Source organism: Macrotis lagotis, chromosome X (assembly GCF_037893015.1).
Source record: "Macrotis lagotis isolate mMagLag1 chromosome X, bilby.v1.9.chrom.fasta, whole genome shotgun sequence".
Taxonomy (NCBI): domain Eukaryota; kingdom Metazoa; phylum Chordata; class Mammalia; order Peramelemorphia; family Peramelidae; genus Macrotis; species Macrotis lagotis.
This window is the reverse complement of record NC_133666.1, coordinates 616,373,535-616,397,839: the sequence shown is the minus strand read 5'-3', so window position 1 is coordinate 616,397,839 and position 24,305 is coordinate 616,373,535. Positions and strand designations below refer to the sequence as shown.

General features: G+C 41.5%; 1 protein-coding gene across 4 annotated transcripts in view; it reads right to left on the bottom strand.

The window, feature by feature from the left end:
- Positions 1-24,305, bottom strand: part of ADGRB1 (adhesion G protein-coupled receptor B1) — a 268,497-nt gene that overhangs the window by 25,974 nt on the left and 218,218 nt on the right. For 2 of the 4 annotated variants that reach the window (XM_074202856.1, XM_074202857.1), the window contains exons 24-26: positions 22,562-22,647; positions 10,486-10,584; positions 1,609-1,780 (exon numbers count right to left, since the gene is read on the bottom strand). In XM_074202856.1, coding sequence (XP_074058957.1) covers positions 1,609-1,780; positions 10,486-10,584; positions 22,562-22,647 — 357 coding nt within the window. The remainder of the gene's footprint in view (positions 1-1,608; positions 1,781-10,485; positions 10,585-22,561; positions 22,648-24,305) is intronic. The other 2 variants (XM_074202858.1, XM_074202859.1) reach the window with 1 other exon arrangement.

The following is a 24,305-nucleotide window of genomic DNA, read 5'->3' as shown; positions in this document are numbered from 1 at the left end:
GGCCTGGCTATTCATTTTCAGGTGGAAGGGACTTTTAAAAAATAGTCAAGTCAACTTCACTTTTGAAGAAATGCAAAATTGGATCTAAAGAGATTTTGAGTTCACATTGATAATAAGGAAGCAGAATTCAGGTTTCAAATACAAACCATCTGATTTAGATATTCAGAATTAGGATTATTTTTATTATACAATGCTGACCCTAAATTGGGCCCAAATCTCTTCCAACTCTTGAACTCTGCTCTGATCACAGTGAGAGCCCTAAGCTTGATCATAAGGGATGGGCCCTTTGCCCCATGGCCTGTGGGATAGGGACGCTGGCTGCCCACCTGGCTGCAGGCCATCACTGGTTGCTCCTTTCTCCTGCCCTCCTTCCCCAGCCCAGTCCTCCACCTGTTCACCTCTCCGTATCCGCCATACCCCCAGGTGGAGCCCCCTCTCAGGAGGCAAGGAGAGAGCCCCAGACACGTGGGTGTACTGAGGGAGCTGGAAAAAGGGCCTGAGAAGAGAAGGCTGAGGCACCAGGGATGGAAGGGGACTGGACCCTGGGGGTGGAGGCCAGGTCATCCAGAAGCCAAGAGCCGGACTTGATTGTACCCAGGAGGATAGATGGTCAGCCTTGGTCTGCCCTCACAGGCTGTGAGCAGGTATCTTCCCCCCACACCAAAATAGGATTTGAAGCCAAGAATACAATAAAATCATTGAAGCTATGTTTAAAAAAAAAAAAGAGGCCCCATGGCCTCTTCTTGCAGAGGAGGAAATGATCAGTCCCAGAGAGGGAAAGTGTCCTGCCTAACATCACAAAAACAGTAGAGAATCTGAACTTAGGCCCTGATGCTAAATTCAATTCAATTTTTTTTTTTTGGTGAGGCGATTGGGTTAAGTGACTTACCCAGGGTCACATAACTCCTAAGTGTCTGAGTCTGGTTTTGAACTCAGGTCCTCCTGACTCCATGCCTGGTATTCTATCCATTGTACCATCTAACTGACCCTAAACTCACTTTCATATTTTCCCTGGGGCGGGGGAAGTGGTTAAAACTCAGGCCATTCTTGAATCACACTCCACTTTGATTACAACTCTTAGAGCTGTTTGTAATTATGGTCACCTCCATTGTAGCTCACTGATAGGGCTTGTCATCTGTGTCATAGATTTTGTCACTAAGAATCTTATAATCTTAGGATGTTAGCCCTGGAAGGAAACTTAAAACAGAATATCAAAGCCAGGATGGGTTTTGGACTATGGAATGTTATAGGTGGAAGGGAACTAAAAACATCAAACACCAAAATTGAATCTTAGAACACAGAAAATAAGCATGAAGAAAGATTCATAGAGATAATTTAGTCCAATTGCCTCAGTTTCTCAATGAGGAACCTGAAGCCTAGAAAGGTATAAGATGATCTGGCTTAATGATATAGCACATTAAGTAGGATTCCAGCAAGGAATATGATGAGTACAGTATGTGATCTTTGATCCTTAGCTCTGGACTTCCAGGAGGCAGAAACCAGGCTGCAATTCCCCTTCTCTCCTCAGTGCCTAGGCTGAATTGGCTAACCATGGGTTACTGAATTCAGTGCACACAGCTAAGTATGCATTTCTAGGAGATGGCCCACCTCGCGCCGGAGGATGCAGTGTACCATCACGATGACAAAGCCCTCCAGGGAGTCGAAGACAGCAAAGAGGATCTGGAAGAGGGCAGAGCGCCGGTCAGTGACAGCTAGGACGGCAGACATCCAGGTGAGGGCCAGGAGTGGCAGCACCACGCAGGAGCTCCATAGAGAGGCCCTACAGGAAGGATGGCAAACAGGTGCATTAGGTAAGAGGTTTGGAGTACTTGTGTCCATTATAGGGAGGAAAGAAGTTCCCAAGGTCCTGGTCCTCCCACCGTCTGTTTCCCACTACCCACCATCTGCCTAGGAGAGCCCCAAGGGAAGTGGAGAAAGCCCAAGGACCCAACCAGAGACAAGAACTAATTTGGAAATGCTCTCTAGAGTCTACTAAGGAAAGCCTGCAGGTGGTATCTAATCTATGGGTCTTATTCTTTAAAGAACAAGTGAGAAAAGCTTAGATGAGGTAACCTCTTGATCACTCAGTTTCAATAGGACAAAGAGATGGGAGAGACTATGGGACCTAGTGATGCTATTTGAGGATGAGATTTGTTTGAGGTTTAAGCTTCAGATCACCCCCTTCCTCTGTTCTGTGTCACAACCCTCTATGCCCTATCACCTTCTTCTTTTGTTCCATTCATTTCTGTCTCTCCCCATTTTCTTCTACAGCTTTGCATGTGTTTTTTCTCATTTACCTCAACTTTTTTCTCTATTTCTGTCTCAGCTTCCTTGTCTTTCTGTCTCACACAGTCAGTTTCTCTCAGTCTGATTGTTTGTATCTCTCTCTCTCCATTGTTCTTCTCTATCTTTTGTTTCTTTTTCTTCCAGTTTTTTTACCTTGCCTCTCTCCCCCCCACTTGGGTTTCTGAATGTTTTTCTGTCTGTCTGTTCTTTTCATTTATCTCCCCTTGTCTCTATGTTATTCTGACTTCTTGTTCCATCTCTGCTTCTGGACCTATCTCTCTATTGTTTGTTTTCTCTCTCCTTTAGTCCTCTCTCTGACTCTGTGTCTCCTAATTCCTATCCTCAATACATCATGAATCATTCTCAATCCAAAATGACCTTTCTATTCACAAAACCTTTCCTCTCCTTTTTTTCCTGGATGGGGAACATCTAAGTCTTGTATACACAGGTTCAGCAGCTGGGCCTAGCCAATTTGAAGCTGGAGCTCTGCCCAAACTCTCCCTTCTTCTTTTCTCTTAGGTCCTCAGTCTCTCCAGAGAAGTTGGCGAGTAGCTAGAGAAGGACCTGGGCCTAGTCCCATAGAAGACCTCTGTCTATGGCTAGGCAATATCAGGGGTCTTCTATCATGTTACCATGGTGAGCTAGACCTTCCAAATACTAATAGGACCTATGGAATGTAGAAGGAATTATTTTGGGAGAGGAGGGAGCATAAATGAAGGATGGTCTCAGGACTGGCAGGAAAATATGGTCAAACCTCACTCCTAGAAAAGTCAATATGAGACCTGACAAACATTGCCCTACACAAACCACCTTGCCCTATAGCTCCCTTTCCTTTCTCCTGGACACCAAATATTCTCAACAAATGCTGATTTTTATCCTTCTAGAATGGAAATTCAACCTTTATTACAAAGAAGGACCCTCAAACAGCAACCACCTCCCATTTCAGTTCCTGTACAAAATAAATAAATACATAAATGGATAATAAAAAGACAAATAAATAAAACATGTATTATGTGACATCTATATTTTTGCCTTAGGCAAAATTGGGTTTGTTTTTAGCATGTCACTTCTTTCCTTCCTTTTTAGAGCTAGTGAGACATTTTAGTTTTTTTTCCCCCTAAAGAATTATTCTTGTTTTTCTCTGCTTAATTGCAATTAGACTGTTTTCTTAGATATAGTCAGAGAAGAAGAGAAAGAGATTAGGGAGAAGGAGAGAATTGAAGAGGGGAAGGAGGGAGGGAGGGAGGGAGGGAGAGAGAGAGAGAGAGAGAGAGAGAGAGAGAGAGAGAGAGAGAGATGAGGGAAGAACAGAGAATGGAAAGAAAAGAGAAGAATTGGAAAGGAGGGAGTCAGACAGAAATATAGAGATATCCAGAATTAGAGATAGAAAAATAGACTACTTAAATTATTCTGGTTTTGTAGCATGCTATCTTTTTATGGGTGTCCTATCTGTCCAGTAAGACTTTAAACTCCCTGAGAACAGGACCAGGCTTGGGTTTATTTCTTTTCTGTTCCTCAGGCTTGCTAAAGACAGAGTCAGACCCTCTCTCCTCCATGGTGGCGGTGAGCACCGAGTTGGACTCAGAAGGGGTTCTGACACATTGCTTGAACTCAGTTGATACTTGAATCTCAGGGTTCATTCCTCACATGCATACTGGGGACTTCTGGCAGATTGTCTCTGGTCTGTGCAAAAGCATCAAGATGGGTCCCTGGGCTTCCCTCCCATCTACCATCCCTTCCCTGCTCCTCCCCTTCCCCTTTTCCCATCCCCATGGGGCCAAGACGGGACTGGACAGGACAGGACAGGACATGGGCAGAAGGACATGGAGGCAGCAAAGAGGGAAAGTTTGGGGAAGGAAAAGAAACCAGAGAGGGGAGATATGAACAGGCAGAGAAGGATTAAAAGGAGGAAGGGGTAGACAGGCGAGTGGGAGGGGCTGGGGAATCCAGGGAAGAAGTGAGGAAAGTAAAAGGAAAGAGGAAAGGAGAATTGGAGATAATGGGGGCCTGTCCAGTTGTGCCCCATCATCAAAGTCTCTGATGCTTCAAGACAAGGAGGAAATCTTCCTGGGAACTGAGTTAGGACACCTTCCAGAATCAATCTTAGGTGTATCCAATTCCTAGGATGGTGGGGGAGCTCTCGTACCTCACACATATATGCATACAGTGCACACATGTTCACATAAGTACACACAGAGAAACTCACATAATGTAGAGTTGAAAAGACTATCCAGGAAATCTGCTTATTTTCCAAAGGGAGAAACTGAGACTCAGAGAAAAAGTATAAAAAAGGGACTTTCCCAAGAATCCATGAGCGGCAAAGGTCAGAAATGAATTTCATACCCAGGCCTACTGAATATACATTCATAGCTCCTTCCATTGTTTACACATGCCTACAAACAGAGGCATACCTTTCCACACAAAATACATGCATGCATACAATACATAAAAATACATACATTGCACATTCACATGTATATTTTGGTAGATTCTTTTTTTATTGAGACCTAGCAATCCAGATAAAGAGCTGAGTGTTTCCTGGAATTCCCTCATTGGAAGAGCCCCCCAGTATCACCTCAGCAGGAACATTTTTCTACCATATTCCCCAAATCCACCCTCTCCACTTGAAGACTTCTAAGGATGGGGAGCTCACTATCTCATCAGTCAATTCCATTTTGAAATGGTTCTTTCTTTGGAAGTCCTTCTTTATAATGATGTGGCTGGTGGTCAGAGCAAGAGAGAAGCGGGGACAGGAATGGAGGAATCTGTTATTCTTGGCAGTCTCAAACATCTCCCACTCTCTCAGAATTTATTTCATTCAGTCAGTTCATGAGTCTTCCACTTCCCAAATGAAGAAAACCATTGTTCCCATTATTCCTGCCTTATCTCTGCCAAGACCCACTAAGGATTTCCAGGGATAATATAGAACAAGTCCTCCTAGAAAAGAGTGACAGAGTTTAAAGCACCCTTTCCACTTCTCCCAACTTAAAATCCTGGTTTAACAATGCACATTCCCATTTCTAATTTATTTTGGGTTAAGTAGAATGAGGTTTATTCTTCCTCCTACTACCCTTTTTACAAAAGAGGAAACCAAATCACAGAGAGGACAAATAATTTGCTAGAGTCAGTAAGAGCTGGGAATGAAGTCATTGTTCCCTGACTTTAAATACAGAGCCCACTCCAGTAGACCAACTACCAGAGATACAGTCCTGCCTGGGGACTGTGGGTGGATAATGACATTCTAACTTCATGCCAGCCTCCAGGATGCCTCCTTCCTTCGTGGTTGCCTTGCTCTCCAAAATCAGTCTCTAGATCCTTCTGGTTGAGCTAGGGATAGGAACTCAGTCTACTACATGTTATATTAGTTGATGAATTACTTTGTATATACTGGATGTTCAAGGAGATAGGTGTTCTATCTCTCATCAAAGTAGTTGCTCCCTGAAGGTAGAACCCAAGAAACTCAATATTTCTTTGAGGGTATAGGCAGTATTTCCTAAATTTTCTAGATTCGATCACACTAATGAGATTTTACCAGAAGTGGAAAATGGATAAATTGGCTTTTTGATTTTACTCTTACTATTGGCAAATCTTTAAAATATAAAACTATCAGAGGGTCTCTTTCTTGTGCATGTCCTGATTTGAATAATTGTTGAAGCTATCTCTCTTTTGACACAGGGACCTATGATTCTTTAGAGACCCATCATTATAGTCCAAACATAGGGCAGAGAGATATAAACCATATAAGCAGGTAGGGGTTTTAAGCTATGTCTTCATTAAGGAAAGTGAGATGTATTGAACCATCTATGCATACTCATTATGATTTTGTTTAGAACTAAGTCTATGGTCAGGGCTAGAGTACAGTTTGGAAACAGGGTCAGTATATAAGCATTATATTTTTATTTTCATTAACCTCTAATTGACATGAAATATTTTTGGTTATAAAATTGTTTATTAGATTGTAAACACCTTGAGGTCAAGGACTGTCTTTTGCCTTTTTTGCATTTGTAGTACTTAGCACAGTGACTATCATATAACAGGTGCTTAATAAATGTTTAAGGGTGAAATTCATAGACTTCATCAGATTGCCAAAAAAGTCCATGGCACAAAAATGATAAAGATCCCTTGGTCTAGGGTTAATCTGTGCTAAGGGTCAGACCTCAAACTTTAAATAGGGACCAGACTCAGGGCTAAGTCTAGGACCAAATTTAGTCTTCAGCTTATTATGATCAAGCTTAGGGCTCTCACTGTGATCAGAGCAGAGTTCATAGACAGAAACAACATATTTCTTCTTTTTTCTCTATGAATACAACTAGCCAGCAAAGAAAGGGAAGTTGTAGTCTTGGTGCCATCAGTTCTTGCCCTGCCCTGCCCTTCTCTTGCTCTAGAGGGGAAGCATCCCAGATGTTGGTTTCTGTCTGGTTTGTAGGCAGGATGCCCACATTTTCTCCCAGGTGATGGTTCTGGGATGGTTTAGAAAGAGCTAGATGAGATCCTATCTAGATTCTCTCTCTTTAGTTTCATCTCTCCTTGTAAGTCTCTCCTAAGTTCTCTCTTTCTCCTCCCAGGCTTACTAAGCAGCTCTCAGGTTTTAGTGGAATAAGGTCCCAGATTCAGAGTCAGAGGCCCTGGGCTTGAGCCTTCTATATGCCACATAACAAGAATGATTATATTATTATTATTATTATTAATAATAATAATGACAATTATGAAAACTTTTAACATTTATAAATTTTTCCAAAGACTTTATCTCAATGGATTCTCACAAGAACTCTATGCTATAAATATCATTATGCCTATTTTACCAGTTAGTAAACTGAGGCTGAAAGATTAAACAATTTTTCAACAATTATAAAATTAAGAAGTCTCAGAAGCAGAATTCAAATTTAAGTCTTCCTGACACCAAGTTTAGGGTTCTTTCTACTACATCATGTTGCCTTTCAAATGTGATGGTGGTATTACCTTGGACCAGTCTCTTCCACTCTCTGGGTCTGGGTTTCTTCCTCTGTAAAATGAGGGAAATAATAGTGCATGCTCTCTACTTTACATATAAAGCATCCTGAGAATATTAATGATGATGATAGTAGTAATGGGGATGGGGTAGGGATAGTATTGGAATAGAAAGAACCCAACAAATCTATTAGCTATCTTGTGCCTTTATACTTCAACTAATCTTGAACTAAGAAGCTTTAGGAAGGGTTCAGACATGATGTCATAAGTTGTCAAAGACCTAACATCATAGCCCCAACCTTGGGGCTGGAAATACTATCATTTTGACAGCTCCAGACCAAGTCCCAGAAATTTTATAGTAAACATGCCATGGAGACAGTGCTGATTTTGTAGCCAGAGGTCGCTATATAGTTGTTTCAGTTGTGTCCAATTCATTGTGATCCCATTGGAGGTTTTCTAAGAAAAGATACTATACTTAAGAGTGGTTTGCTATTTTCTTCTCCAGTTCATTTTACAGATGAGGAAACTGAGGCAAACAGAGTTAAGTGATTTGTCCAGGGTCACACAACTAGTGAGTGTCTATTGTCAGATTTGAATTGTGTTCTTCCTGATTCCAGGTCTAGCACTTTATGATTACCTCACCTAGCCAGTGGACCTTGGTGCCATTTACTCCCTGTATGATCTTGGACCAGTCTCTTCACTTCCGAAATCTCACTTTCCTCATCTCTAGAGGCTTTTAAACATATTCTTTAAGGTCCTTTCCAAGTCTATGTCAATTTAATGATCCAAAGAAAAAAGGGAAGGGAAAAACATGCAGCTCCCTAATGTATCTCTAGAAGTTGAAGCCCCTGAGACCTCAAAAAGCTCCAGATCCCATGACTTAGATCATGAAGGGACCACAGAACATGAAAAATCACAGATTAAGAACTGGAAAGAGCCTTATATATCATGTCTTTTAACCCCCCTGAAAGATATTTCACTTTTTAGAGAGAAAAAATTGAGGCCCAGGACCCTCCCCTAGATACAACTTGGTTCCAAAACCCATCTGGAAAAAAATAAGCAAGCACTAATGGAAAGCCTGTCATCACCAGGGTCCCCAAAAGAAATCACTAACTTGATTCCTTCCAGTGAGATGGATGGTCACTAGATCTTACTATCTGCCCCCATCCTAGCCTTCTCAGGTTCTCCAGGCTTTACTATCTGCCCTTCCAATATCCCCTGTAGATCCCTAGCACTCTCATTTAAACAGATCATAGCTGCCAAGGACCACTGACTCCTATCCACTTCTTAGGACTTCCAGACCTTTCTTTTCTACTTCGAAACTGGTTTTTCTTTTATGTGTTGTCTCTCTCAATTAGAATGTGAACTCCTTGAGAGTAGAAATCTTACATTCTTTATATACATTCCCAAGTGCTGAGCACATGGTAAGTGGTTTTTTCAAATTCATTTAATCATTTCTTTTAAAAGATGAGAGAATTGAGAACCAGAGACAGAAAGTGACTTGCCCAAAGTCACACAATAAATCAATGACAAATCTTCCTTAGCAATGGTGTGACCTTGGCTGGAACATTCCCCTTTTCTGACCCCTGTTAAACCCACTTATAAAATATGGATATTATAATACACTACTTAACTATAAGGGATATCATGAGGAATAAATGGAGTCATGCTTATGTGCTATTATTAGTAAAGAAAAATATGTTATTATAGGACAGTGCTATATAAAGACCACATATTATTGCTGATCTGTCTCCTTCCCTTCTCTTCCCTGCATCTCTTCCTCCCCACGATACCTAATATAGAAAATATTCAAACTGCATTAGAAAGAGATCAAGCAATAGGGAATCTCAGGCCACAGCCAGGGCCCTCTGACAATAACTATTTCTTTTTTCCTGGAAGACCAAGGGAGCCTTTAATGACTACTTGTGTTGGGCCATTGAACAGGCCTTTCATAGAGCTCCCCATCTAAACCTGTTTCAGTTTTCAAGTCTTGATTCTTTCTGCTTCACTTGTTTCTCTCCCAGATACCCTTTGGGTCCTGTCACTCTCTTGCTCAAAAGGCCTTTGCTGTTTCCACTGTCCCCATGTACTTCCTTCTGAGCTATCCAGGTTGGTCTCCTACATGAGACAGGTTCAGTCCTTCATCTTGTCAGGGTAGATCTCTCCTCTTATTTCCCTGGATGAAATCTGTATCTCTTCAAGGCCCTATCAGCTCTACCTCCTGATTATTTCAGTTTCTTCTGAACTAGGGCAAATAAAAGTCAGAACCAAAGAGATCTGTTAGCAAAACTATTGAACCTAGAAAGGCAGTATATTTTTTTTTCATCTTTTAACAATGAGCATAACTCCTGAACATGTAGGTACTTTACACATTTGAGTTCAATCAAAATTAATCTAGAGTCACAGATTTGATTATAATGTTGGGCCATAGGGTCATAGGATTTAGAGCAGGAAGGGGGTCTGGGATTATCTCATGAAATCTTTCAAATCTTATAGACTCAATTTACTCCCTCTAAGAAGTTTTTCTTTTATGATCCCAGATTGATTCCTCAATTTCACATCCCACTTTGAACCTTAGCCCAGTAATAGAAAGAATTCTGAGCTTGACCACAGGCTGAGCCCAGACCATGGTCACAGACAGAGACTTGAATAGCTGGAGACTGAGCCCTGAGCCTTTCCAGGCTGATCCCCAAACTTGACCATAGGCTGAGGTTTAATCATGAGCTTAGATTGAACTCTCGCAGTGAAGACAGGTTGAGACCAAGGTCTGAACATAAATGGAGGCCTAATTCTGACTAGATACAGAACCTTAAACCTGAACTTTGACCCTAAGGGTTGAATTCTGCACTTGACCACAGCCTGAGCCCTGGCCTTGGTCACAGACTGGCTGACTCCAGACATTTCCCTGGCCCTCATTTCAGAGGGGGTGAGAAAACCCAAGGTTGAAAGGGAGGAAGACAGAAAGGAAGAGCCAGGGAAAAGGGTGGAGGGAAGAAAGAAGGAAGGAAGGAAGGAAGGAAGGAAGGAAGGAAGGAAGGAAGGAAGGAAGGAAGGAAGGAAGGAAGGAAGGAAGGGAGGGTGGGAGAGAGGGAGGGAGGGAGGGAGAGAGGGAGGGAGGGAGGGAGGAAGGAAGGAAAAGATTCAGGAGATTGGGTGAAAGGAGGCAGGAAAGGTAGGTGAGGACTCCATAAGAATGGGAAGGGTCAGGAGGCAGGAGGTGAAGGGCAAAGAAGGGGAAGGGGCTGCACTAACATGGCATTACTGGTGGTGGCCGCTGTCTCTTGGGCTGCAGAAACCACTCCGCACTTGGCACATTTCAAGGCCAGACCATACAGGGGCACTGCCATCTGACTGGAAGTGAAATCAAAGACTGAAACAAAACCAAATACCTTTTGCTTGCAGAACACAAAAGAAAAGGGGGATAAGGAAGAAAAGGAGGGCAAAGGAAGGGAGGAACCCCAAAACTATTAGGGATGGAGGGAAGGATGCAGTGGGAAAGGAAGGACGGAGGTGAGGAAGGAGAAGGACTGAAGGATAAAGTTCACAAGCATAGGGTAGAGAGGTACCTCTCAGCCCAGTCCCTGGTCCAGACCTGCTCTGAGACTCTGGGGGGGCAGTAATTGCAACTCTAGTTCTCATTTCTGAATCCTGACTGGCAGCAGCCCTGGGAGAGAGGGGGCAATGTGTGAAGCTGGGGTTGATTCTTGGGGGTGAATGTTGGAGGGATCCTGTGGATTTCACTGGCTATCTGAGGATCCAAGCTGACATGGAGGGGGTGGTCTTGGTGGGATTTCTTATTCAGTTTTTAAATCCTTGTGTTGAAAAGTCAGAGAAAGATTTAGGAGGCAGGATCTGGGAATGTGTGTATGTGTGCATGTATGTTTCTTTGATTATCTGTGCATCTGTATTTATATCAGGGTGAGAGAAAGCAGGTTTATAGCTGTATGTCTATGTATCTGTGTATATTTGCACATATCTATATGCTAGGATATCTAGGCATGTTTGTATGTGTGTATTTGTCCATGTGACTGTCAACTTTGACCTCCCCAGGGAAGTGTCACGCTTCTCCTTCCCCTTCATGTAACAGAGTTCAGCATCACGGGACTCGGTAACAACATACTTACATGTCTATCTATAACTAGCAATACACCTGTGTCAGTGTAGATGAGCATGCCTGTATGTGTAAATGATAACCTCAGAATACCAGAGGTAGGAAGGGACTCAAAGTTCAATCCTTCCTGATTTAGGGCCCATCTTTCCAAAAGACAGGGAGGGACAGTGGAAAGAGCACCATGATGGGCTCTCTGTCCAATGGTAGGATCCTTCCAGGTCACAAGAGCTGATTGTTTAATTTTCCATGCAAACATCCATCCACACATCTGAAATTGGCAAATGCTACTACTCAGGGCTTGAATTATCATTTTGTTGGTTGTCAAGACCAGATGTATCCCTTATACGAACAGCAGCCTTCCACCACCCAAATCTGCAGCCAAATCAGATTAAAATATAATTTGGGAAATATTTAACAAAATAAATAAAAATACAATAAAACACAGAAAATGTTACTATGTGCATTTCTTAGTCAATATGTAGCCTGCAGAGATCCTTATGTACATTTAATGAGTTTGACACTACTGCTCTAAACGTAAGAAAATGAAGAAAATTTCAATAATGTAAGCTAAAATTTAAAGTATATTTGATTTCCTCTCCCTGCCCCAACCCCCCCCCCCACCTGACCAGAGCTGGTTGCTAAATATTTGCCTGGTTCCATCTAATACTTATTACCTAAGTGGTCACTTAGGTAACCACTTTTCTTTTTGTTCTTCAAAAGGGATTGTTCTTGTGAGTGATTTCAGTCATGTCTGACTCTCTATGACCCCATTTGGAGTTTTCTCAGCAAAGATACTGGAATGGTTTGCCATTCCTTTCTCCAGCTCACTTTTACAGATGAGAAAACTGAAGCAAACAGGGTTAAAGTGACTTGCCCAGGGTCATGCAGGTAGTATCTCAGGCTGGATCTGAACTCAAGTCCTCCCGACTCCAGTGTTCTCCATCTACTGCTCCACCATGTTGCCTGAGACTGGCCTTGTTGACCTCCAAAGTCCATCCCTGTCTAACAGTCTATGCTGACTTTATGATCCCAAACAGGCAATACAATTTGCACTTTATTAGCTCTCATGATAGTGAACTTACTCTTTTCTGGGTCAGCCCATTCCATTGCTGGAGAGCTCTACCTCTTAGGACAGGGGTAGGGAACCTTTTTTTCTGCCAAGGGCCATTTGGATATTTATAACATCATTCACGGGCCATACAAAATTATCATCTTAAAAATTAGCCTGCTCTATTGATCAAACATTTAATTAATTCATCCCTAAAAAGCTCCTGGATGTATTGAACTTCGAGTACTGCTTGGTAGCAACAGACCAAATGATTTCAAGGGTCTTCTACAGATCATAGGCTAGATCTTCCTTATCCCTGTTTTATGAGAAAATATCAAAATTTTTCTTAAACTGAGCTTATGGTGCCTCCTTGTAATTTTCAGGATGGATTACCTAGTTCTTTTCTTTTTTTTTTTTTTATCAATAAAGAAATAGCAGGTCAGAGCAAAGAAAAGACTTATTCAAGGTAATGAAACAGATAGGACAACTGGGATTTTGTCCTATGTCATTTGCAAATTGGCGTCTTTGCTAATAACTTTTACCCATTCCCTCCAACCTAGTTTTGTTCTTTGAGGTCAAGTTGAACAAAGCTAAACCCTCTTGTACATGACAGCTGAGTTTTCTCTTCTCCCAGTTAGGCATTTCCACTTTCTCAATATCACCTTCCTTCACCATGCTAGGGACCATGCTCTGGATTCAACCTATTAGATAGTATGAGCCAAGGAGTTACCTATGAGGATTTGCCTAGAAGTACAATGGATAGAATGCTGACCTTGCAATTAGGAGGAACTGAGTTCAAATCCAGCCTCAGATACTTACTAGTGCGTGACTAGAGGCATGCCATTTAGCCTCAGAGGGTCTGCCTTAGTTTCTTTGCCTGTGAAAGAGGAATAATAATAGCACTTATCTCCCAAGGATATTGTGAAGATTAAATGATGCAACACTTGTAAATGCTAGCTATTAATATTGTGTTCATCTGACAGATAATTCCAAAACCCACACTCTGTTCAAAGCCCTGGGCTAATAAGCACTAATGAGCAATAGCAATAACAGCTCACATCTGCAAAGCTCTTTATAGAAATGATTTCCTCAAACCACCCCAACCCAACCCTCCTCGAGGTAAGTCATACTTCTATTATCATCTATTCAGTAGAGAAGGAAAGTAAAGCTCTGAGTGTTCAGGATTTCGCTCAAAGGTCAATTTTGGGGGTGACTAGGTGGCACAGTGGATAGAGCAGTGGTCCTGGAGTCAGGAGGACCTGAGTGCAAATCCAGCCTCAGACATACTTAGCTGTGTGACCTTGGGCAAGTCACTTAACTCCATTGTCTTGCAAAAAAGAAAAAAACAAACAAAAAACCAAAGGTTCCTTTTTTTCACAAGTATCCTTTGAGGTTCATAGGACACATTCTAATTCCTATTTTACAGATGAAATTATTGAGACTCAGAGAGGGGAAGTCATAGAAGAAACTGCAGTGGTCTTATCCAGACGTTACACTGCCTGTAATTATTGTGTATGAAAAAGGTTGGGGTGTGTGTGTGTGTGTGTGTGTGTGTGTGTGTGTGTGTGTGTGTATGTGTAGAAATTTTGTTGTTATTCAGTTTTGTCTAATTCTACATGACCCCATTTGAGGTTAATTTGGCAAAGATGCTAGAGCATTTTACTAATTTCTTCTCCACCCCATTTTATAGATGAGGAAACTAAGGCAAACAGGGTTATGTGATTTACCCAGGGTCACACAATTAGTAAGTGCCTGAGGCTGGTTTTGAACTCAGGAAGATGAGTCTTTCTTGTCATTGGACCCAGTGTTCAATCTACTGTGCCACCTCACTGACCCTTGTGAAGAAATATCCATTTCCTTGAAATTGTACCTGGTTTGGTTTCTGTTATGTGGATAGGAAACTGTAAACATTGTTGGTTTGTGTGATACAGATGAGAAACTGTAAACATTTGGGGGACCTTAGAGCTAAAACAATATTAGTTTGGTAAAATGAAATGACTAGTTCATTATTTTTCCTAGGGCTGTGCCATTTTTCAATAGAGAAATTATAATTCAGAATTATGCAAGTTGCCCAAGGTCTCATTTAATGATCAGTAGAAAAGTCAAGGCTCTCTTTCTGAGATACAGGAATGACTCCTTACTCCCTAGAATGTCTCAAGAACATAGAAGTTTGATCTGCAAAGAAGAGAAGGCAATGGGGTCTAAGGGTCTAAACCTCTAGATTTAGAGTGAGGAGACCAGCATTCAAATATCTACTCTGCATGTCTTTGAATAAGACACTTTTACCTCTATCGTTCTCAGCTTCCTCCACTTTAACATAACTTGATTTAGAACCAGAGGACATAGGTTTGAAATTGTTTTCTGCTATTTACCATGTATTTGTGTGGATCTGGGAACATCTTTGGATCTTTGTTTCCCAATCTACAAAATGAGAGGGCTGGACTAGATGTCCTTTGTGGTTTCTTTCAGTTCTAAGCTTATGATCTTTTAAGATTCATCAAATGGGATGGCGTCCGACTTAAGGTACATAAGATTTCAGAGTTCAAAGGGATGTTGCATATCATCTCTTCCACTCTCCTCATTTTACAGAGGAGGAAACTGAGGTACAGAGATAGGCTAGGGACTTGCCCAAGAATGAACCAAGATCTCCTGATAGTTTTCCAACTATCATGGCTTCTGTGGTGAGGTGGGCAAATCATATCTTCTTTGTGTGTCTCAGTTTTCCAGTCTGTAAAATTGGGGGTGTCACTGAAAATTTTTTTTCATGCCCAAGATCATAAATATTGTATGTAGTGGAATTCAGGATTTTAACTCAGAGCTTCTGAAGTCAAATCTAGAGATTCACCAAGTTGGAAGAAGTTTCTGAAATTAGAGTCAGGGAGACAGATGTCCTGGGTCCATTTCTTAATGAATTTTTTATCTGGATTTGTCAATTAACTTCTCTGAGCTTTGCTTCATCTGCAAAAAGGAGATAATATCTTATAACAGCCTTACAAGGTTGTCATAAGGCTCCAGGAAGATAATCATATTATTATAGAAGTTGGCAGATGAGTGGACTAGAAATGGAAAAGAACTTCAAGTTGTTTGGATGTCAGAGGCCAGGGAGTGATGGCAACAGGCCAATGGTTGATGGACTTAGGGTTGGTCAATCTGATAGCGACTGTGTGATCTTATACATGCAATATCCTTTCTGAGCCTTAGTATCTTCATCTGTCAGGGTGAGGGACAATGACAGTACTTACCCTCCGGGGTTGTCATGAGACTTGAAGGAGATAAAATTTGTAAAACACTTTGCTAACCTTAAACTGAAATTAAATATTAGCTTCCACAATTATTAATAGCTAGGCAAAGGAGAAGATTTTCAGGATATAGAATTCAAGTCTGATACAGTAGAAAAGGAAAAAAGTCTGATAATAATAATACTAACTTTTATATAGCATCTTTATTATATATAATTGCTAATATTTATATAGCTCTTTTATATATATTCATATATATATACATATATATATATGTCTATGCCAGAAAATTACTCTATTCTATAATTATTTTCTCATTTGATCCTCACAACATCCCTGCGAGGTATTATGATTCCCATTTTACAGATGAGAAAACTGAGACAGAGATTAAGTGACTTTGTCTGGGTTACACAACTAGTAAGTATATGAAACTGAATCAGGTTTCAAATACTGAATCTTCCTGAACCAGATCTGTTGCTTCCAAATCAAGTTATTTTAAAGTGGAGGAAGCTGAGAATGACTGAGGTAAAATAATCATTGTCCTACCTAACTGCCCGAAGACTTTCCTGGTCTTGGTTAGGACCAAAAGATCTGGACTTGGATCCCAACTCCAACCTTTAATGGTTGAATGATAAAGCAATACTCTCTTTAGTTTCATTGTCTTCCTCTACAAATACTAGGGTCCTTCAAGGGTTACTGAAGACACTGGCAATGTGGAGGTACCTCTTCCTCTGAGATTAGCAGATGAGTGGTTATTTTATCACCTAGTGGTCAACCGTCCCAGGATGTTTCTCCTCACTCAGCAAGGCCAATTGTCTGGTATAATAGAAATAATTCTGGATTTGAAGTCAGAGAATGTGGGTATGAAGCCTAATTCTTCTACTCAATAGCTAGATGACCTTGGTCAACTTATTCCCTCTCAGCTTCTGTTTCCTGATGTATAAAATGAGGGTTGGATAAGATAAACTCTAAGTTTCTCTCCTATTTTAGACCCTAGGATCTCATGGTACATGGAAAGCAAAGATCCACTGAAGTGCCTGTGCCTGAAACCTCTTCAGGGCTTCTGTTCCACTGTCATATCTTCTGAGGGCCCCTAGAAATTATGGTAAGTATATCACCCACCATAGGGGTACCCCTGGGATACCTCTATGCTATGCCATGATAACAAAACTGGAGGAAGATATCAATGAGGATTCAATATCATTCCATCTATAAAATGAGACCTAAGAGTACTTACATTCCCTACCTTCCAGCACCACCATGAAGAAGGTGCTTTAGTGGTAGGAGCTATTATTTTATCATAATTAGCTTTATTTCCTCAACTTTCCTTGATCAACAGTATCACTGCTGATGTACCAGTACCATTCATTTCTGGAATTAGAATCAGGAAGTTAGGGTTTCCAGGTCCATTTTATACTGGATGTATGACAATGGATAAGTCATATATAAAACAATGGGACAATATAGCACTGGTCTGGGAATCAGAAGGACAGGAGTTTGAATACAGCCTCAGAAACTTGACACTGGTTATTAGCTATGTGACCTTGGGTAAGTCACTTATACTTGATTGTCTCACCTGATTTATATCTGGCCACTGGACCCAGATGTCCCTGGAGGAGAAAGTGAGGCTGGTGACTTAGTATAGTACTTCCTCACTCAAATACAATTCATGTGCTTGTTGTGTCATCACCTCCCTTTGATGGAATGGTCTTCTTCAAGAACAAAGGATTTGTCCTGTCATCATCAAGTCAATTTAACTTCCCTGAGTTATTGTTGCCTCGTCTGCAAAATGGAGATAATACCTTATAACAGTCTTACAGGGCTGCTATGAGGTTTCTGGAAGATAATGTGTTAAGTATTTTGCAAACTTACAAATGCCATATCAGTGTATAGAGTTTGTATGTGGGGAATGGGGAGAGAGTGTTTGATGACATTCAGAATTTTTTAAAAGTAAAATTTAAAAAAAACCCTTTAAAATGCTATCTGAATGTCAACAATTATTATTACTACTACTATATCTCTTTTTTGGAGAAAAGTGTTCCTTGTCTTGGGAGAGCTGAGTGAAGGAAGGGGGGGTGGTATCTGTATTAAAGCCAAGAGAATCTGATAGCACTGAGGGGGAGAGAGGGAAAGATACATGTTCAGGCATTTTCAGATGACCCATTTGAGGTTGTCTTAGTAAAGATACTGGAGTAGTTTTGCCAGTTCCTTCTCCAGCTCATTTTACAGATGAGGAAACTAAGGCAAACAGGGTTGGATGACTAGTCCAAGGTCACGTAAACTAGTGTAAGAGGACTATTTTGAACTCAGAAAAATGAGTTCCCTATTCCCAAATCCAGCTCTCTAGACTCTATAGTGCCACCTAGCTGTCCAGGGAGGGATATAGGTAGAAACTCCTGGCTCACCTCACTTCCATCAGCTATAGTCCCCATAAGCCTTTCTTCACATTCTTCCACCTCTAACTCCCAGATAAAGATCAAAGGATTATTAGCTTTAGAGCCAGAAGTGAGCGGAGAGATCATGTAGCCATTCGGTCATTTTAAACAAATTAAAAATTTAAACATTTTAAACAAAAGGGATTTGCTCAAAATCACACTAGGTAATAGGATTAATCAAATCAGTCTGTTTACTTAAAGATCTCTAATTAAGAGGAACCTCACCCCCTTCTTGTTCTTGCTTCTCATTCTTTTTTCCAGAATCCAGAATGACAATATAATTATTAAGTTTTCCTGTTTCATCAATGCATCTCCCTATGGCATGAAGTCCAAGTCTTTAAGCATCCTGTTGCCTACAACTTGGCTTGACCCAACTCAACAATAGCCTTCCTAAAATATGACACTCGGAAATGAATTCAAAACTTTAGAAAAGGAGCAGATGACAAGGGAGCCAATCGTCTCTTCTATCCTGATCGCTATTTCATACTTGATGTAGCTACAGATTTTATTTCTTGCTCATCATATCCTACTTTTGTCTCATTTTGAGCCTGTGGTCCTCTAAAATCTCTTGATCTTTTTCCAGACAAACTGCTGCTAATGACCTTATGCTCCTGGAATTGATTCCTTGAACCCAAGAAGGAGCTCTTGCATTTGCCCTTAATAGTTTTCATTTCATTAGACTCAGGACAATATTCCAGGCTGTGAAGATTTCTTTGACTCCTGACTCCTCCATCCTGGGTTTAGACTATTCTTTCCAGCTTTGTGTCACATGCAAGTAAGATTCTCTTGTTCAAATCATTAATTCTTTTAAAAGGTTAAGCACCACAGATCCCAGAAGACCTCCAACCTTTTATGGATTGAACCATGAATAGCCATCCAAGTCACTGGACATCCAACCAGGTCTGAATCCAATTAACTAAACTATTGCCTTGACCACACATCTTTACCCTTTTCATAAGAATAGCGTGTAATTCTTTATTAAATAATTTGCTAAAATCTGAGTAAATGTTATCCACACCATTTCTTTAATCTGTCAAATTTCTTGATCTAATTTGAAAAAAAGAAAAAGGTTAGTGTAGCATGACCTACTCTTGGTAATTTTTCTAAAGCACAGATTTGACCATTTCTATAAACTCTAGGAGCTACCTCCTCTGGTAGCAAATGTAAAATCCTTTATCTGGCATTTAAAGTATTTTACAAACTGTATCCAACTTACCTTTCTAATATGTGTACATATGTGTATGTATAAATGTGTATATGGGTACATATTTGTATGTCTGCATGCATATGTAACAAATCTAACACTTTGTATAATATGTAGACACATGTGTGTGGTATATAATCATATATAGGATATACATACATACATATATAATAGTTGTGTATATATAGATATATATACATACATATACATATGTGACTATTCTATATAGCCAAACTAACCTTTCAGTTTCTCTTCTATCTATATCTATCTATCTCTAATCTGTATCTATAGCTATAGCTATATCTTTCCCTCTTCTATCTATATCTTGCCACTGGACTCAGATGACTCCAGAAAAGAAAGTGAGTTTTGGTGACTGCACAACACTCACTTCATTTAAATCCATTTCACTTGTGTGTCATGGCATCACCTCCCTGTTGTCATGGCCCTCTTCAAAAACAACAACCACCATCACAGGAGTTGCCCTTTGTATAGGTTGCCCCAGAAACCTGGAATGTGCTCCTCTTTTGCCTTTTAGAATCTCTAGTTCCTTCCAATTTTGATTCAAGTATCCTATTCTACATGAGGTCTTCCTTGATTTCCCCTATATTCTAGTGTTTTCAAACTCACCCCTCTTAAGTGTATTTACTTTGACTATAATTATATGTGAATGTCAGGACCCATATTAGAACATGAACTCTTTGAGAAGACAGCTGTTTTTGTATTTATAGCCTGGCACAGACCTACCAGAAGCTGGGAAACTTTTTTTTAAAGCATACCTGAGATTCTGTCAATGCAGAGCAGCCCCTGCTGAGAAACTTCCTCTACCAATGTAGATATTCCCCTTATTGGTGACTAATAAGTTGCCTGGGGACTCACCCAAGGTCACCTGGTCAATGTGTGGCCACAGTGAGATATACATACCTGGCTCCAACAGCAGCTCTTCATATACTATACAGGTACATGACAGGTACTTAATAAGGGCATGCTGTCGGACAGATGGATACAGTCCTGGTGATACTCTTTGATCACTGCTTCCTTTTCTAGAAGTTCATTCACCTTCCTTTTACTAATAAGTCCTAGAACTCTGCCAAGAATCAAAGTCCATTTCACTGTCTCATTGGGCTACAGAATTCAGTCACTTGTCTCTTTTGAAAATCAGTCTAGCATTTGCCTGTCTCCAGTCTGGAAGCATTTTCCAACAACCTTTTCCCCATCACTGAGCTAATGCTCAGGTCTTCTCATATCCTGCCTAGCCTTCTTTCCCTTCTACCAGCTGGTCACCCCTTCCTCAGATTTCTTAGACCATATTATTACCTGGACCTCACCTTTGTACTTCCTTTTTCTTACACTGTGGTTTATTTTAATCACATCCTTCCATTAGCTCATAGATAGCAAAAATTGAGACCTACTTAAGCTGTTCTCTTCTAGTTGTGAGCAAAGGCAGCTCTGTAAATACTTAATACTGTCCATGAGATTAGATTGAATTGTATAGAATAAGGAAGAAGACCCTGAGTTGGATTCCTTTTTGCATGTTTTAAAACAGCACCTGTCTCTTGGGTTTGCTCTTATCGGCAAATGAAATAATCCAGTGTATATAAGATCCTTTGCAAACCTTAAAGTGATATATGTGTGTGTATTTATGTATTATATATACATATGTATGTGTATCTCTCTATATATAATATCTCTTAGCTATAATTGCTGTTATTGTATATCCGTGTGTGTGTGTGTGTGTGTGTGTGTGTGTGTGTGTGTGTCCTCCTATGAATGAATATCAGGATGGGAGATGACAGTGCCACTATGGTTGCACCCCTGAGGGGATTCCCAGACACTTCCTAGATACCTGGCACCCCTCCTATGTAAGATCATCAGGGCATTTCTGGGACCAGGGTGAGCAAAGACTAAGAACTGAGGCAAAGAATTGAGGGTCAATGGTAGGGGGTAAAGAGCAAGGGGTTGGGGGTCCAGGGCTAAGGGTATTATTATTATAGGCTGAGGGCAGAGTGTAGAGAGCCAAGGAATTAGTGCTAAGGACTGAGGGCTCAGGGAAAGGGGAAGAGGCAGGGACCAGAAAATTGAGAACCAAGGATCCAAAGCTGGGAGTAGGGGCTGGGGCTAATACCTAAAGGCAAGAGGACTGAGGCTAAGTAGGTGGACCACCTGATTGTGAGGCTATGGTAGTGGGAGTGTGTTACCCTCTGCTTGGGGGGAAGGCAAGGTAAAGAGGAGTGAGGAGAAGAGAGGCAGAGGGACAGAGGAAGGGCAAGAATATTGGGGGGCAGAGAAGGTGAACTCAGAGTAGCAAACCTCCTAACAGGCAGAATGCTAAAAGACCTTCCTGGACAGACAGACAGACAGACGGACACATACACAGAAACAGTGGCACCAAGAAACAGAGATGGGTCTGGGGAGTTTGAGAGCTGGAGGGTAGGGGGACAAGTTTCAATAACAAAATGAGATCCATAACCAGCCAGCTAAGGCATCAGCCCTTCTCTTCCCAGGAGACTCTAAATTTTATTGTGCTCCTTATACCAGCAAGAAAGAAAAGGCCTCTTTCATGGACCACCACATGACTCTCTGTGTAACCTCAGACAAGTCTCTGCTCTTCTCCAGGTCTCCTGCTCCAACTATGCAAAGCAGGAGAAAAAAATCCTACCCCCTTCCCCCAAGTCTTGCTCTGATTGCTCCAAAATGATATATATTCAAGAACATACAGCCCTTTATAAAGTGTTATCACAGAAAAAAAAAATGGTGCTATGAAGAACCTGGAAGATTCTATAATTAACCCCCCCCCCCCCAATTTTTCAGTCAGAGAAACTGAGAACTAGAGAAAAGAGACTTGTCCAAGGTCTTCAAGAAAGCAAATCATGCCAGAGCAGGGACACAAAGTAGGTCTCCTGCTTCAGGTCCTCCGTGGCATCTAATGGGCCAGATGGACTCAAGGTACCCAATGGCTCTCCTGGGCATGCATTACATATTTCCTGAATGTTCACTGATGGACTGAGGAAACAAAAATAGAGATGCAGGGCTCTGGGGAGCCCAACTCAGCCCTGCCCAGCCACCCCCTCTGCCTATGCAGGGCAGGAGCCCAGCTGAGTCTCTTCCCCATCTCCCCCCACCCACTCCACCCCATGACCTGTCTCTGGCATTTGACCCCACTTTGCTGCTTGGTTATGAATCAAAATTGTCTTCAGGGACTTGGAGGTCTTTTTTGGGGGGTGGTTTCAATATTTCAAAACAAAACAAAATACTTTTTTTCATCTTCTCAGAGGAAAGAATGAGGCCGCCTACCCTGCCCGTTCCTTCAGCTTTTTATCTGTGATCCCGTCTTTGGACACAAGTTTGTTAAAAACCAAGATCCCGATGACCATGTTCACCTGTTGGCACAGAAAATGAGAGACGAGTTGGCAGGGCCCGAGGGGGCTGGCAGGAACAGCAGCTCGCTCACTTGCTCCCTCCCTTGGGGGTAACAGCCTCTGTCGGGCTAGGGGGAAAGAGTATCAGACCCCATTTGACTACAGGGGCTTCCTCTCTGCTCTACTCATCAATCTAGCTATCTACCAAGCAGACCTGGCAGGACATGAGTAGGAAAATGTGGACTGGACTGGGGATAGATCTGCTTCCTTAAACTTCAAATTAGCTTAAATCTTGGCTGGCCACAGCTCTGGGGAGCAAGGGAGGTTCGGGGCAAGGTGTGGGGAAGGTCTTGTTAGGGGCTCTGAGGAGTTCAAGACTATTTCAAGTGTGAGGGGAAGAGGAGTCCCTAGAAAGGATAAAGGGACTCAGAACATTCTAAGGAAGTGGGAAGAGCATGTGGCACTGCTAGGAGGGTTGGGGAGCTTGGGGGATTTCTGAGAGGATGAGAAACGGTAGCAAACCTGGGATATAAAGAGCACATGGCATTCCTGGGGGGAAAGGGAGAAGGTCCAGCATCTCAGACCTAATTATCCACAGGTATCAGGTAGCTCAGTTAATATAAAACACATTCAATCTCCCAAGGAGGGGTTGAGGAGACTGGGGTGATTCCGGGGTATCATTGATGGATAGGAGGGGCCTATTGACATTCCTGGTGAAAAAAGGAGAAGTGTCTATTACCTCCCTAACAAACAGGCATAGATGTGAGAGACTGGTCCATACTTACAAGCCATAAGGGACTAAGGCCCCTGTAGGAGAGTGTGAGTATTCTGGAGTGTTCTAAGGGGAAGGAATGGTGAGAGGTCGGAGTACCCCTTTGAGGTATGAGAGGTCTGACATATCCTAATCAAGCTGTGGTCTGTGAACTTATTCATATTACAATTTTGATAACAATTTCAATATAACTGATTTTCTATGTAATTCTATGTATTTTATTTTATCCATTCCAAAAGCATTATCTGAGGAGTCCATACTCTTTACCAGACTGCCAAGGAGTTTATCAGACAAAAAAGAGATTCAAGGGACTTATAAGGGATTAAGTTAAATCATAGAGTATTCTAGAGTCATGGGTTTTACAGATAATAGATATTCAGATATTAAACCTTACAGGACCATCTTTCCAGGGAAGAGAAAGCACCAGAAGACAGTTTGGCTAGGCACAAATATGGAGAAGGGGCAAGCCCCAGATCCATTGCATGATCCAAGGGAGGGTAAGGATTAAGTATGAATGAGCTTTGGACTTCCTTAGCATCAGCTGGGTTGATCCTATTTTCTGGAACCTGTTTCCCAGTGTCACTGACCATTTGGTGAGATGGTTCTGATGTCTGTGTATTGTACAGCTATGATCATAATCCAGGGTTCCCCCTTCATGAGAAAGAATGGAGAAGCTGGTATCTGGTCAAGGACAGTGTGGAGAAAGGGAGGCGGTTCCCTTTGTGATCAAGGTTAGGGTTCGTTCTAGGGGCAGGGGCAGGGGCAGGGGCAGGGCTTGGTTTGTGACCAGGGTCAGGTCTCAATTTGTGATCAAGGTAAGCGTTCAAAATAGGGAAGACCTTATTCTCTTTCTGAATAAATAAAATAGAATAAATAGAAATCAAATACAAAGCCCCCAAAAGACTTG